This window comes from Caenorhabditis elegans, chromosome I, assembly GCF_000002985.6.
Source record: "Caenorhabditis elegans chromosome I".
Taxonomy (NCBI): Eukaryota; Metazoa; Nematoda; class Chromadorea; order Rhabditida; family Rhabditidae; genus Caenorhabditis; species Caenorhabditis elegans.
Window position 1 is genome coordinate 506309 of NC_003279.8, and position 13797 is coordinate 520105.

Consider the following 13797-nt stretch of genomic DNA (forward strand, 5'->3'; position numbering starts at 1 on the left):
ACCAATGTGCCTTTAAGGTACGGTAGCTCTTCGTGGTGAGACCACTGCGCCGCGCATCTGATTTCTCGTGGGAAATTTGTTTCGAATCCTACGTTTTTTACAGATTTTTCTTTTTTTTCGTTTCGCTCATCATTTTTTTGTTGCAAAAAATCCAATTTTCAGACAAAAATGTCAGAACGCCAATCCAAATATTTTGACTATCAAGGTATCGTCATTTCCTCCACTGGACAAGATAACCAAGATTCGGAGACGGACCTCGTTTATCTCATTCAAGCTCATGTACGTGAATTCCCTCCGTTTTCATATTTAAAATAATAAGCTCGTTTTCAGGGAAAAGCGGCCCCGAAGAACATCATGTACGGTGTCTCCAAGTGCGCATTTGTTCCAACAAACTTGGAGAGGAATTTCGATAATATCGAAGAGGCAAAAAATCTTGAGTCAGTATTTATTTGATTTGAGCCCATTTTTAATCTGTTAACACTTGAATTTTTAGACGTCGATCCAAAATCCCGCTAAAGTTCGGTGAAGTCATCCTATGGAACGAATCGGACTGTGATCACGATAAGAGGATAATCCTTCATATCAAACGAGAAAAACCAATTTATGAAGCGTCTTCCAGCAGAAATGGACTTATTTTGAAAGTCGGTGGCGTCATCCAGCCCACCTCAACGACCTCGTTCTGGACGCCATTATGCACCGTCACCATGCGTATGTTTCTTCTTGATTTTCGTCTCTCTAACCATATATTTATTTCAGCAGAGACAGAGGCGACCCGTGCGGAGCCAGACGTTTGGCTATACGCCTGGATTCGATTCGAAACTACCATGAAGAGTGGTCTAGATCCTTTCAATATGACTGCAACATTCGAATCGTTTGACAGTTGCGATCCATCCGACCAAGCACGCGTCTGTGAAGCGGTATTTGCTTTTTAAAAATTTTTTACGGGATTTTGAACAAATAACTTTCAGCCATGGAACGCAGGCTCTCCTGACTCTAAATTCGGTGTTTGGCGCCCGGATCCAAAGCCTGCTGATAGCGACGACGAAATTGATATCGAGCCGAGAGAAGGCTGGCACTTGCCAGAAGACAAATGGGCCGAGGTTAAGGTTGCTTTGTGGATTCTCGTTGACAATTTGATTTTGCAGGTCATCAAGATGCAGCTTGGCCTGTATGTCGGCGAACGCCTACTGATTTGCAAAGAACTCTCGCAGTTCGACTTTATTATCCCACTGCAGAAGCCATTTTCCCGAGGAACGGACAAGACTTTGATCTACCCAGCCGTCGGAGAATACTTTCATTTCAGTGCTATTTGGTCGATGCAGCACAACGGTTTTCTGATCTATGAGCTTCAGCCAGTTCCACTTCTCAGACAGCATGTAACCTCTGTCAACGGAAATGTAAGTTATAATATTGATTTTTTTGTCCAGAACATAATTTTTATTTCAGCTCCTTACCCGCGTCGTTCCTGCCAGTATCAGAGGTCTCTTCGTTGACAAGGAGGGCACTCTTGGATTGATTGATGACCCACACCATCTTCTTTCATTCTTCGAGTTTCATCCAGCTGGTTATGAATTCTTGAAGGCTATGGTAATCATGAGTGGGTCTTATTTTGAAACAAACGCTTTCAATTTTCAGGCCGAAGTTCGTGCTGTTCGAACTTCAGAAAACAAATCTGTCCGTTACCGCATTGTTCGTACATCGGGAATGTCCATTTTTGAAAACTGGCTTCGTGATACTCAGGTCTCTAAAGTTAAATTAAACTCGTCCTTTTCACCCCTGAATTTTTCAGTTCGTTGTTGGTCCAGTCAAAGGAATTCGAATCAATGAAGACACTGTCATTTGTGCCAAACATCCGAATGTCTACTTCAAAATCCCCAATAACTTGAAGGAAGGAATCCCCATTGGCGGAGGAGTTCAATTCGTTGGAAAGCGACAAGCTGGAGTCGACAGTGAAATTATGATCACCGAATGTTCTCCATGTCCAGCGTTCACTTGTAAAAATTACTCGGTCTCTGGTGATACGGTTAGTCTTCAATTATTTAATAGTTTTTATTCTATGAGGAAAATATTCAGCGCTTGTTCCAAGTGTACTTGAAGCCAAATTGCGATCATGAGCAGTTGGCGGAGAGTGATTCGATGGGATTTGTGGATTTCAGAGAGTTGGAGACTCCATGTAGAGGAAAGTGAGTGTGTCAGGATTTGTAAAAATAATTGTAACTGAATTTTAAGGTTCCTGGCATGGGTCCGTGAATCCATTACTGTCAATGATTGTCGCCGTGCTGCTACCATCATGGAAGTATGCTCGACAGCCATCTGTCCTCCGTTGATTGCAATGAGCGCGAATTCGAGCAGAGCAACATCGGCCAGAACTACGCCAGCTGGAAGTTCCATTGGATCCAGATCATCAATTCAATCAAGAGCATCTGCAGCTACTTCAGTGAGCTCAAACGTAAGTTTATTTTTAAGGTTGGAAGATGATAAAAACAAGTTTTTCAGCGATTCGTTGGCCCTTCAAGCCGCAGAACTCCATCTGGTACTCCACAAAGCTCAACATCTTCCAGGGTCTAATTAAATATATACGCATCCCGTTTTCCCCCGTATTTGTGTTTCAAATGTTCTGCTCATTTTTAATCTACCCGTTATCCAACCAAACATTTATTTATTTAAACTTCAAGTTCCACCACCATCCCATTCCGCACAACTTGTCTCTCGTAATTTTCTCGTGCTCTAATGAAGTTGTGGTAGGTTATTCTAGTGAATACACCCATGTTAAGCAGCGAATACATCCAGAAAAGTCCCAACAAGCCGGCAGCGAGATACTCCCCCCAAAATGATGGTTGATCGGTACATCCAAGATAGGGTAGCATCGCGATAGACGTGAGCAAGTTCGTTATGCACTTGAAAAACTGAAATTTCAGAAAAGATTAGGTGTATCAGAAGGTTAAAAACAAACAAATGACATATAGATGAACGAAGCCAGTGATGGAATCGGATTCCGAATACGAGAAGCCATTCCCGGAGATACTGTGATAAGAATCTGTGTGATCGAGAACACAATGAGCACACCCACCGGGAACATGAATTCCATGGAAACACGGAGGCAAAGGTCACAGTACTGCAAAAAATGCGAAATTTTGGCGATTTTTGCTCTAAAAAATGCACTGGCCGGGTCTCACCACGACAAATTTTTGTTGTCAGTTGAATGCCAATAGAGTGTGCGCCTTTAAGGAGTACTGTAGTTTCAAACTTTTGTTGCAATCGATTTTACAGTTTTCCCGAGAAACAAAAGTTTGAAACTACAGTACTCCTTAAAGGCGCACACACTCTTTCCGCATTCAACTTAACAAAAGGTTGTCGTGTCGAGACCCGGCCACTGCATTTTTGTAGCAAAAAAAATTTGAAATTTTCAAGTCTGGATAATAATATATAATATTTTTACCTCAACTATGGGAATTTGCATTTCCAAACTATCCAAACAATCGCTGAACCCGAAAGCATCACAAATAATCGATCGATATTGTCGCGGAATGTCACGTATCGATTGGTAGATCATGAATATGTTGCCAAGTAACGCGAAAATCTTGAAAAATGGAGGATTTTGCTTTTAAAAAATCCAAAAAAAAAAACTTAAATTCGACAATTTCCTGTTTGAATTCCCTCCAAAATGAGAACTGCAGGACCCATCAGCGATTTGAGTGGGCGGAGTCCGAGGGCGCTGATTGGTCGTGCAGTTCTAATTTTGGAGGGAATTCAGCCAAATTTGAAAAATCTCGTTTTTTTTGCAATTCTTTTGTGGTATTTTCGACATGGGGTTCTTTCTGGCTTTCCTCATCAAGGGTGTCAATGTCCCGTAAAAATTTCGAAAACGGGACAACGGGACGTCCCGTTTTTTTGAAAACACTCAAAAAACGGGACAAACTGGGCGGTTAAAAAAAAGAGTGCATAGTTGGCGTAAATTTTAGTGTATTCGAGGCAAATTATAAAAAAAACTGCATGTAAGTCATTAATCTGCATGAATTTAAGTCTTGAAACAAAACTCAAAAACAGAACTTTAAAATGTGCAACAAAATCATGAGAGAAATTGTCCCGTTCCCGTGATAATTTTGAAAACGGGACAGCGGGACGTCCCGTTCCCGTGAAAACACTCAAAAAACGGGACAACGGGACAAACGGGACACGGGACTTGACACCCTTGTTCCTCATTAAAATTTTCGCGCTCCATTGATAATCGCCCTGGGAAAGTCGTGTACTCCACACGGACAAATCACATTTAGTTTTACAACTAAAATCGAGAAAATTGGGAGAGTTTTTGCCGCGAACCTGGCCTAGTTCGCGGCAAAAACTCTTCCATTTCAAAATATGGGCGAAGCCAGAAATCCGTGATATTTTCAGCATATTTTTTTGATTCGAAGCAAATCTCAGTTTCTCACCACAACGAACAACTTCACATTCGGATGCCGCCCGTCTTCGAAACGTGGAATTCCAACTGAATTCACCGATTCGACACTTGAACCGGGTGACATCATCATATTTTCAACCAGCTCATACTCGAACTCCGGAATATCCGGCACCACATCAATCGGTGCTGGTTCTGGCGGTGGCGGCTCAACTGACACTTTTCCTTGATCTAAAATTTGTTTTTTTCTGAAAATTTGTCACTGTACCAAATCAAAAAAAAAACCTTACCAGAACTCATAATTTTTGGATTTTAATTTGTAAATTGCAAAACAGAAAATGAATTGGAATTTTTTCACTTTTTATTTATGGGAGGGGGAAATTCTTTGTTGTTGCAATAAAGTAAAACAATCACAGTAAATGCCAGTACAATAGTTTTTCACGTGTAATATATTAACCAATTACTATATTCAATAACTCTGTCGTCTAAATACATAGGGTAGGGGGGAAGGTGAGGGAAAATGGAAATAATAAAGTGAAATGTTTTGTGTACTTGCGATAAAACAATCAATAAATGGGAACAAGCCGATGATAAACTGATAAACCGAACGTGAATATCGAGAGAGGGAGGAAGAAAGCGTATACCCGTTAATGAAATCAAGTTAATGGAATTATTTGGATTGAAACAAAACAACGAAAATATCAATGTTTGAGCATAAGGAATGAGGGAATGGCACTGGTGGTGGTGGATAAATGAATCGGGGGGAACGGAATCTATGGAAGTTTCGAATACATCGCATCGAGTTGCTTCGAGTAGTGAGCCTTCAGCTTCGGACGCTTGCTCTTCAACGTTGGCGTGAGAAGATCATTCTCGACGCTGAATTGCTCGGCGGAGAGACTGATATCGCGCACTTGCTCGAACGAGAAGAGCCCGGCTTTCTTGCCAACAGCGACCATGTCATCGAGGATCGCCTTTTTGACGGCGTCGTTGTTGCACAGCTCTTCGAATGTTCCCTTGATTCCTTGGTCGGCCATCGCTGGGACGAGAACCTAGAAAAATTGAAAATTACATATATATATATATATATACACGCTCTCCTCAAAGCCGAATAATTATTAGAGCGCGCTTACTGCGCTTCGCGTTTCTGCATCCGCGGCATTTTGACTTTACACTGAAAAAAGCAGATATTTCAGATTTATCGAATTTTTAGCTTTTAAAATTTTTTTCTGCATTTTTCGAACAAACCTTTTGTTAAACAGTGAAAATTGAATTTAAAATGACTAAAATGAACTTTTTTCGTTCACTGGTTGTGAAATGGTTTGAATTTGAAGAAATCAAAGGGATTTTTCTGAATTTTTTAATAATTTTCTATTAAAAATCGGTTTTAAACCATTTTTTGACCCTAATGTTAAGTCACAAATGTATTGAAACCGGTTTTTAATAGAAAATATTTAGAAAATAAGAAAAATCCCGTTGATTTCTTCAAATTCAAACCATTTCACAACCAGTGGACGAAAAAAGTTCATTTTAGTCATTTTAAATTCGATTTTCACAGTTTAACAAAACGTTTGTTCGAAAAATGCAGAAAAAAAATTTTAAAAGCTAAAAAATCGATAAATCTGAAATATCTGCTTTTTTCAGTGGAAAGTCAAAATACCGAGGATGCAGAAATGCGAAGCGCAGCAAGCGCGCTCTAATAATTATTCGGCTTTGAGGAGAGCGTGATATATATATATTTTTTTTAATTTTGAAAATATTTAAAACCAAAAAACCAACCTCAGCATCAGGTACAACAATAGCAATGAGACACGTCTTCAGTGATTCTCCATGAACAAATGATTGAGCGACATATTTCGAGCGGACATAGATGTTCTCAATCTTCTCCGGTGCCACGTATTCTCCCTGCGAGAGCTTGAAAATGTGCTTCTTGCGATCCACAATTTTCAGCGTTCCCTCAGGAGTCCATCGTCCAATGTCTCCAGTGTGCAACCATCCATCCTCATCGATCGTCTCCTTCGTTTGTTGCTCATTCTTATAGTATCCCTTGAAGATGATGTGTCCCTTGACACACACCTCGCCGGCTTGATCCTTCGCGTAATAGTTCAACTCGGGCACGTCGACCAACTTGATCTGACACGATGGGATCACCATTCCGACGTGTCCGGCTAGCGAATCTCCTTCCATCGAGACAGTGCAAGCGGCGACACATTCCGTTTGACCGTAACCCTCGACGACGACACATCCCATAGCGGCACGAACGAAGGTGAGCACATTCGTCGAAAGTGGAGCCGATCCGGTGATCATCAGACGCACACGCCCTCCGAATCCTTCGCGAATCTTTTTGAATACCAAATTGTCGAAGAATCCGTCATTTCTGATATTGAAGCTGGAAAAAAAAAGAAGATATTAAATACTATCAAATCATTCAGACCACTCACTTTGCCATATCTCTGGCCTTGTATGAGATAGCGAAATCAAACAACATCTTCTTCAAAGTCGACTTGTTCACTTCAGACATCACTTTATCGTAAAGCCGATTCAAGACACGTGGCACCACTGGCACCACAGTCGGCTTCAACTCTTTGATATCCTCGGCCAACACACGTATGTCACCACGATAGAATCCGACTTTCGCGCCGACACAGAAGCACACACTCTCGATGACTCTCTCGAGCATGTGAGCCAACGGAAGGAAGCTGATCATCGAATCGGTCGCCGCGATGCCACTGTGCTTGAAGAAGTCCATACAGACACCGTCGGCGATCACGTTCGCGTGAGTGAGCATCACACCTTTCGGTGTTCCAGTCGTTCCTGACGTGTAGCATATGGTCGCAAGATCCTCTGGTGTTGGTGGAATGTGTGCTGGACGAGTCTTGGCGTTCTTTCCAATCTTCTCGAGATCCTCGAACGTGAGCACCTCGACTCCGAGCGATGACGCAGTCGTTTTGAGCTCATCGGTGACTGGTTCCATCACAACAAGTGTGCTCAAACTTGGGCATTGCTCCTTGAACTTTAAGAGACCTGAAATCAAATTTCCTTTTGTTTTTAATAATATTCCTTATCAAACTCACCAGTGGCCTTTGAAATATCATCACAGACAACAATCTTGATCTCTGCCTGATTCAAAATGAATATCGACGCTTCTGATCCAAGGGTCTCGTAGATCGGCACAATCACATTCGAATAGTTGTAGGTGGCGAATTCGGTGATGATCCATTCGGCGCGATTCTTCGAGTAGATCCCAATGTTCTCCGCGTTGCCAGTCGGAACGCCGAGCTCACGGAACGCGACGGACACGTTGTCGGCTCGCTCGAGAATCGTATTGTACGACTCCCACACGTACGGGATTGAACCATCCGACTGTTTGACTCGACGTCCGAGCATCGGCCCGTTGTTCGAGAGACGGGCTCCACGGCGAACACCCTGGTAGAGGGTGCGCGCGTCTTCGAACAGGAAAGCCTGGAGTTCGTCGTCCTTCAGGTAGGCGCTGATGCGGGAACCATCCTGGAAATTAACATTTTAGTCGGGGGGTTTTTTTGGAATTTTTTTTTCGCTCGTTTTCTATTGTAAACCGAGCCACGACGCGACACGCCGTAAATCGACAAGCCCAAATGGCCTAATTCGGCAAAATCTTACATTTAAAAATATGAGGGAAGACAGAACTCCGTGATTGGAGAAAATTAAAGGAGGACTAACGGTTCGGACGATTTTGAACGTATAGACCCAAAATGAGCTCAAATGAATGAATTTCGTAATGAAACTGCTCAAAAATTTTTATGGCGGTTCAAAATGTTGAAAAAATTACACTGATTTTGGCTAAAATCACGAATTTTCCCATTTTTCCGTGTCACATCTGTTCGAAGTTGGATTTTTTGGAATTATCGTTTTTTATTACATATATTGGTAGTTTATCTCATTTAATTTCGTCGATTAAAGTACATTTAAAGCCGATAGGTAACCAATTTCGATAATTTTTGGTCACCTATCGGCTTTAAATGTACTTTAATCGACGAAATTAAATGAGATTAATTACCAATATATGTAATAAAGGACGATAATTTCAAAAAATCCAATTTCGAACAGATGTGACACGGAAAAATGAGAAAAATTCGTGATTTTCGCCAAAAACAGTGTAATTTTTTCAAAATTTTGAACCGCCATAAAAAATTTTTGAAAATTTTTTGAGCAGCTTCATTACGAAATTCGTTCATTTGAGCTCATTTTTGGTCTATACGTTCAAAATCGTCCGAACCGTTAGTCCTCCTTTAAGTTTAAAAAAAAAACGGCATATTTTGCCCAGTTTCTCTCCAAAACTCACCGGCAAAATGCGACTCTGATTCATCGGATCCACCAGTGGCTTGACATTTCCCGAATAGGTGACCCCACTGAACGAGTAGGATCCCGACGTCGATGACGAGCTCTTCGACAAGTAGTATCCGAGGCCCATGGTGACTGCGGCGGCGGCTCCGATTTGAACGTACGGTGGAAGGGAAGAGTTCGAGTTTGGTGCCGAAATGAAATCGACAATACTTCTGTAACAATTGAAATTATATATAGAGAGGACGGGTGATGATGATGAGTCATCCAGGTTGTTGTTGTCGCGCGCGCGCGCCCGCACTGTTCCCCACAAAACAAACAACTTATTTGAAATTATGAAATCGAAGTTTCTTTGTTATTTTATTTTATTTCACAAGATGGTTTTCATGTTTTATATACCATTCGCAAAAACAATACCTAGTTTTTGCTCGTTTGGACTCAGAAATTTTGAGACTTTTCTGAAAAGTTTAATGGCAGATCAAAATTTCGGAAAAAGGTGAATTTTAGCGAAAATTCGCCGTGGTTTTTCGAAATTTTGATCTGCCATTAAAGGTGGTGTAGTCGAATTTTTTTATTGCTTTATTAGACTCAAAATTGTCTGAAAACACCGAATTTCATAATAAAACTTAAATGGCCTAAAATTAGCTAAAATTTGAAATTTGACCGACTTGTCAAGCGGCTGGAAACGTTTTTTTTTTGAAATAACCGTCAAATTTTGAATATACAGTGCAATTATCTTGCGTTTTCAACTTTATTTAGGTACTTTAAAGTCGATGAACGGCGAGATTTGTTTTTAATTTTTCACGAAATCTCGCCGTCCATCGACTGTAAAATACCTAAATGAAGTTGAAAACGCAAGATAATTGCACAGTATACTCAAAATTCGACGGTGTTTTCAAAAAAAAAAAAACTGTTTCCAGCTGCGACGTCGGTCAAATTTCAAATTTTAACTAATTTTAGGCCATTTTTTGAGCCGTCATAACTTTTTTTGAGGAGTTTTCAAGAAGTTTTATTATGAAATTCGGTGTTTTCAGACAATTTTGAGTCTAATAAAGCAATAAAAAAATTCGACTACACCACCTGTAATGGCAGATCAAAATTTCGAAAAACCACGGCGAATTTTCGCTAAAATTCACTTTTTTTCCGAAATTTTGATCTGCCATTAAACTTTTCGGAAAAGTCTCAAACATTTTGAGTATAAACGAGCAAAAACTAGTCATTGTTTTTGCCAATGGTATATAAAACATGAAAACCATCCTGTGAAAAAAAAACAACAAAAACACTTGAAATTCGTAATTTCAAAGTTCTCCAAAAAAAACATACACACACCTCGATTGAGACTGTACCCACGCAGCCGTGTCTGTGATAACCATTCTGTGTGTTTCTGTGTTTAAGTGGCCTATTTATAGTCTTCTGCCAAAAGACGAAACCGCTTCTAAAATGAGATTAAATTGAGGTGGAAACGACGACGACGAAGAGGTGGAAGAAGTGAGGGTGAAAATCGAAAAAACAAAGAAGAGATCAAAGTTATTCCATCTTTAGAACTTTCTCCACTGCCAGCAATTGATAATAATAATAAGATTTTTATGTTGATAACTCTTTCGGTATCAATACAAAAAGGGGTGAAAACCCGCCTCGACAAGCCTTTCGATCAGGCCATATATTTCTTTATCACACTCTCCGCACATTTCGGAACAACTTTGACCTCCCCGGCAAGGGGGCAAAAGTTTCGAGAAGTTGTGTTGCGCGCGAAGGAGATGGAGAAGATGGAGAAGATAGGCAAACACGTACACCTCCTCAAACAGTAGTAGTAGTGATAATTGATTTGATTAGTGATTCGGGTGGGCAAAACGAGAGAGATAGAAAGAGAAAAAGCGAAGAGGACAACGAACACGTGTAATCAACCGTGTGCCAAAGTTCTCGCCCTTTGGACTAATTGCAGTTTTTTTGGAGGAAATTCAATTAACACTGAAAACTAGTTCGTTTAAGTGTTTACGCTGAATGGGCCAGGTTTTGAGGGAAAACGATTTTCGAAGAACTTTAAATGTGGGGTACCGAAATCTGAAAAATATTTTAAATTGACTCCAAATTTTCCCCTGACTCCGAATATCGATGCGAAAAAATTCAAAAAAAATTTTCCTGATTTTATATTTAAGCTTGAAATCGCCGAATTTCATTTAGAAATTCGCATTGGAGCGCGCTTGCATCGTTCGATTTTTTTTTCGTTTATTTTATTTATTTTCGCCGAATTCAATGTTTTTAAAGCCAGTTTCATTCATTTTTGTCGAGTTCTCATCGAAAATTTTTTTGACAAAAATTAATGAAACTGATTAAAAAATTAAATTCGGCGAAAATAAGTAAAATAAACGAAGAAAATCAAACGATGCAAGCGCGCTCCAATGCGAATTTCTTTGGGCGCGAAGTTGAAAAAATGGCCCGGGGCACAAATGAAATTCGGCGATTTCAAGCTTATATATAAAATCAGGGAAATTTTTTTGAATTCTTTCGCATCGATATTCGGAACCAGGGAAAAATTTGGAGTCAATTAAAAATATTTTTCAGGTTTCGGTACCCCGCCTTTAACGGATTTTTTGGCTTAAAATTGGAAACTCTTGGTATAAAACTTGTAGAAACACCGAGTAAACTGTACACGTTTTAGACGATAATTCAAAAGTATCGAGGGAAGTATCCAGAAGTTGAAAAATTGCGAAAAACAGGTAAAATAAGGAATTCAACGCGTGAATTTTGCATTTTTAGACTGAAAATAGTGTGGTATTTCTTCAAATATAGACGAAAATATCGACTCGCACTGGTTTTCGATCGATATTTATAGGTCGAGTTCATTGCTATGCACAACATTCCGGGAAAACACGAGATTTGAGGAATTTCTGAGCAACTTCTGAGTAAAGCCAACAAAACATTTTGTACAATTTTCTTGTTGGTCTTGCTCAGAAAATTTTCAATCAAAAACCAATTGGAAATCGATATTTTCTGCTAGTTTTGAAAAAACACATGATTTTTAATCAAAAATTGTTAAATTCATGCAATTTTCCAAAGTTTTACACGATTTTTTCTCTGGAATTCACATGCTTTTTAAAGCAAACGGCCGTTTCTCGTTGTTGGCTTCCACGCGATTCCATAGAAACACTGGGGCACCAGAGAAACCGGGGTCGAAGCAAATGACCAACAAACAACAAACGGATGTGTGCTTTTTCTTCGTTTTCGTCTTCACGAGGAACCACCACGCAAAATGGAACTACAACTACGATTGATAACGAAAAAAAAAAAGAAGAGATGATGATAGTTTTTGCAGCAATAAAAAGAGTGATAACAAGATACACTCTATCTCACCCACACCTTTCCGTTCAAAGATAAGGAAATAAGATTCGGGGGGTTCAAAGTGTTGGAGCCAAAAACGGAAAACGGAGGGAGCAATTGTTCGTTGAACGAACAATAAAAAACCATCATCTGCGTCTCAAAAATACACGTGTAAGTGAGCGAGTGAGTGAGTGAGTGCCGGGGAATAAAACGAGTTATATGACCAACACAACGAGCGACGTTGCTGCTGCGTTTCCTCACTCTCTCCTAGTGAGCGTGTGTGCGCACCACACTCACATGAGCGCATGCAAGGGTGTATGCGCAAGTGGTACATCGACTCGGTATGAGAAGGACAGAGCAGTAGTAAGGAGCACACGTTATGTTGCTCCACTACTCACTGTTGCGTACCGTGTAGCCTCTGCGGGCCACCGCGGTGCAAAGTACAGTGGAAGGAGGAGAGTTGAAAAATTGGTGTTTATTTTACTTTTAAACTCGTTTTCCTCCGGATTTTGAAGAGAATTGGTTGACTTTTTGAATTTTAGGCGAAAAGCGCGGGAAAAATCGAAAAAAGATGTGAAAACGAGTGAATTTTAGGGCAAAAGTGAACCGACAATTGTTATGAGCAATCGGGCTTCTCGGTCGGAAAACAGATCACAGAAAAATCGGAAAATCCAGCAAAATACTCGAAAATTATGCAATTTTCTAGAATTCCAAGCGAAATTTTCTAGAATTTGAGGCAAAATGATACGGAAACCAACGAGAAATCCAGAAAAAAAAACTATTTTCATCGAATTCTAGGTGAAAAGCTCTGAATTATTCGATTCTCCGTCGGGGTAGACTCAAAAATTATGCAATTTTATAGAATTCTAGGCCAAACATCGCAGGATCGCCTACACAATTTCCGGAGAACGATGAAAATCGGCAAATCTGAAGCAAATAGGAGTGAAGGAAGAGGCTTCGGATCAGTTTTTCTGAAGAAAATACAAAACTTTCGCTTTCGCAAAACTTTCGGGAAAATTCTCAGAAAAGGCGTCAAAAGCTCAAAAAATCGACGTTGCACGATTTTCGACGGAAAAATAGAGTAAAATATCCGAATTTCTGCTTTAAAACTCGAAAAATTGCCCAAAAATCCGTTTGTTTTCGCCAAATTTCTCCTATTTGGGGGTCACAAGGCGAGCGGGAGCCGCCGACGACGAGATGAAGAGCTCCACAGAGCCCCTGAGCCAACAACACAACACTCACCCAAAAATATTGGAATTCTCCGGAAGGAAATCGTCGTACGACGACGGCGGCGGCGACGGTGCCATTTTTCATGGGGAAAATTAGAACCTTGTTCGAATTTGTGATTTATTATCGATTTTCTATGTGCCACGTGTGCCCTATTGCGTGACCCACCTGATTAGTTGCGCGAGTATTTTGTCAGTGCGGTCGACGATCACCCGAAGAATGGAGAAATTGTCTGAAAAATGCGAAAATTGGCTATAAAACGACGGAAAAAGAAATAAAAACAAGTGAAATGAGGCCGAGAGGCAGGTGAATTGTTTATGCAATTTTAGAAATGTGATATTTTGGCGGTGTAGATCGAAAAAAATGCGAAAAACACGAAAACAGGTCGAGAAATTCGCAAATTTTCGACGACTAAAATTCAAATGCACAACGTTCGCGCGCGCGCCGAAGTACGGTAGGTCCCGCATTTTTGCGCGCGCGAAATTCAAATTTTAATTTTAATATTTTTTCTTTCTTCTTTTCTTTGATTTTTTAAGAAT

At 40.3% G+C, this 13797-nt stretch overlaps 3 protein-coding genes and 2 non-coding genes across 10 annotated transcripts; 3 read left to right on the plus strand and 2 right to left on the minus strand.

Annotated features, from left to right (window-relative positions):
- Positions 1-164: 164 nt before the first annotated feature.
- Positions 165-2748, plus strand: deps-1 (P-granule-associated protein deps-1; the record flags this gene model as incomplete). Of its 2 annotated transcripts, NM_058341.6 has the most annotated exons (12): positions 165-279; positions 331-437; positions 494-708; positions 757-917; positions 969-1100; positions 1146-1397; positions 1447-1587; positions 1636-1740; positions 1790-2023; positions 2074-2183; positions 2230-2449; positions 2497-2748. In NM_058341.6, 12 exons carry the CDS (start codon positions 169-171, stop codon positions 2566-2568), a joined length of 1860 nt encoding a protein of 619 aa, NP_490742.1. The 2 variants fall into 2 exon arrangements, with proteins under 2 accessions (NP_490742.1, NP_001293193.1); NM_001306264.3 differs by lacking the exon at positions 165-279 and having other exon boundaries at positions 355-437; positions 2497-2568.
- Positions 2640-4930, minus strand: Y65B4BL.7 (uncharacterized protein; the record flags this gene model as incomplete). Of its 3 annotated transcripts, NM_001392116.1 has the most annotated exons (5): positions 2664-2906; positions 2954-3115; positions 3440-3580; positions 4431-4627; positions 4687-4696. In NM_001392116.1, the coding sequence occupies 5 exons, from the start codon at positions 4694-4696 to the stop codon at positions 2664-2666; spliced, it is 753 nt and encodes a 250-aa protein (NP_001379345.1). The 3 variants fall into 3 exon arrangements, with proteins under 3 accessions (NP_001370825.1, NP_001379345.1, NP_001293197.1); NM_001382874.1 differs by having other exon boundaries at positions 2640-2906; positions 4431-4930; NM_001306268.3 differs by lacking the exons at positions 4431-4627; positions 4687-4696 and having other exon boundaries at positions 3440-3553.
- acs-13 (Long-chain-fatty-acid--CoA ligase) lies at positions 4736-13338 on the minus strand (the record flags this gene model as incomplete). Of its 3 annotated transcripts, none has more annotated exons than NM_058343.5 (6): positions 4736-5445; positions 6173-6782; positions 6835-7417; positions 7468-7900; positions 8715-8928; positions 10043-10089. In NM_058343.5, 6 exons carry the CDS (start codon positions 10084-10086, stop codon positions 5170-5172), a joined length of 2160 nt encoding a protein of 719 aa, NP_490744.1. The 3 variants fall into 3 exon arrangements, with proteins under 3 accessions (NP_490744.1, NP_001293196.1, NP_001368382.1); NM_001306267.3 differs by lacking the exon at positions 10043-10089 and adding an exon at positions 13274-13338 and having other exon boundaries at positions 5170-5445; NM_001379780.1 differs by lacking the exon at positions 10043-10089 and having other exon boundaries at positions 5170-5445; positions 8715-8843.
- Y65B4BL.10 lies at positions 5709-5858 on the plus strand. Its single transcript, NR_049907.1, has one exon. It is a non-coding gene; the product is annotated as an Unclassified non-coding RNA Y65B4BL.10 (non-coding RNA).
- On the plus strand, positions 8056-8184 carry Y65B4BL.9. The gene has a single exon (NR_049908.1). It is a non-coding gene; the product is annotated as an Unclassified non-coding RNA Y65B4BL.9 (non-coding RNA).
- Positions 13339-13797: the final 459 nt, after the last annotated feature.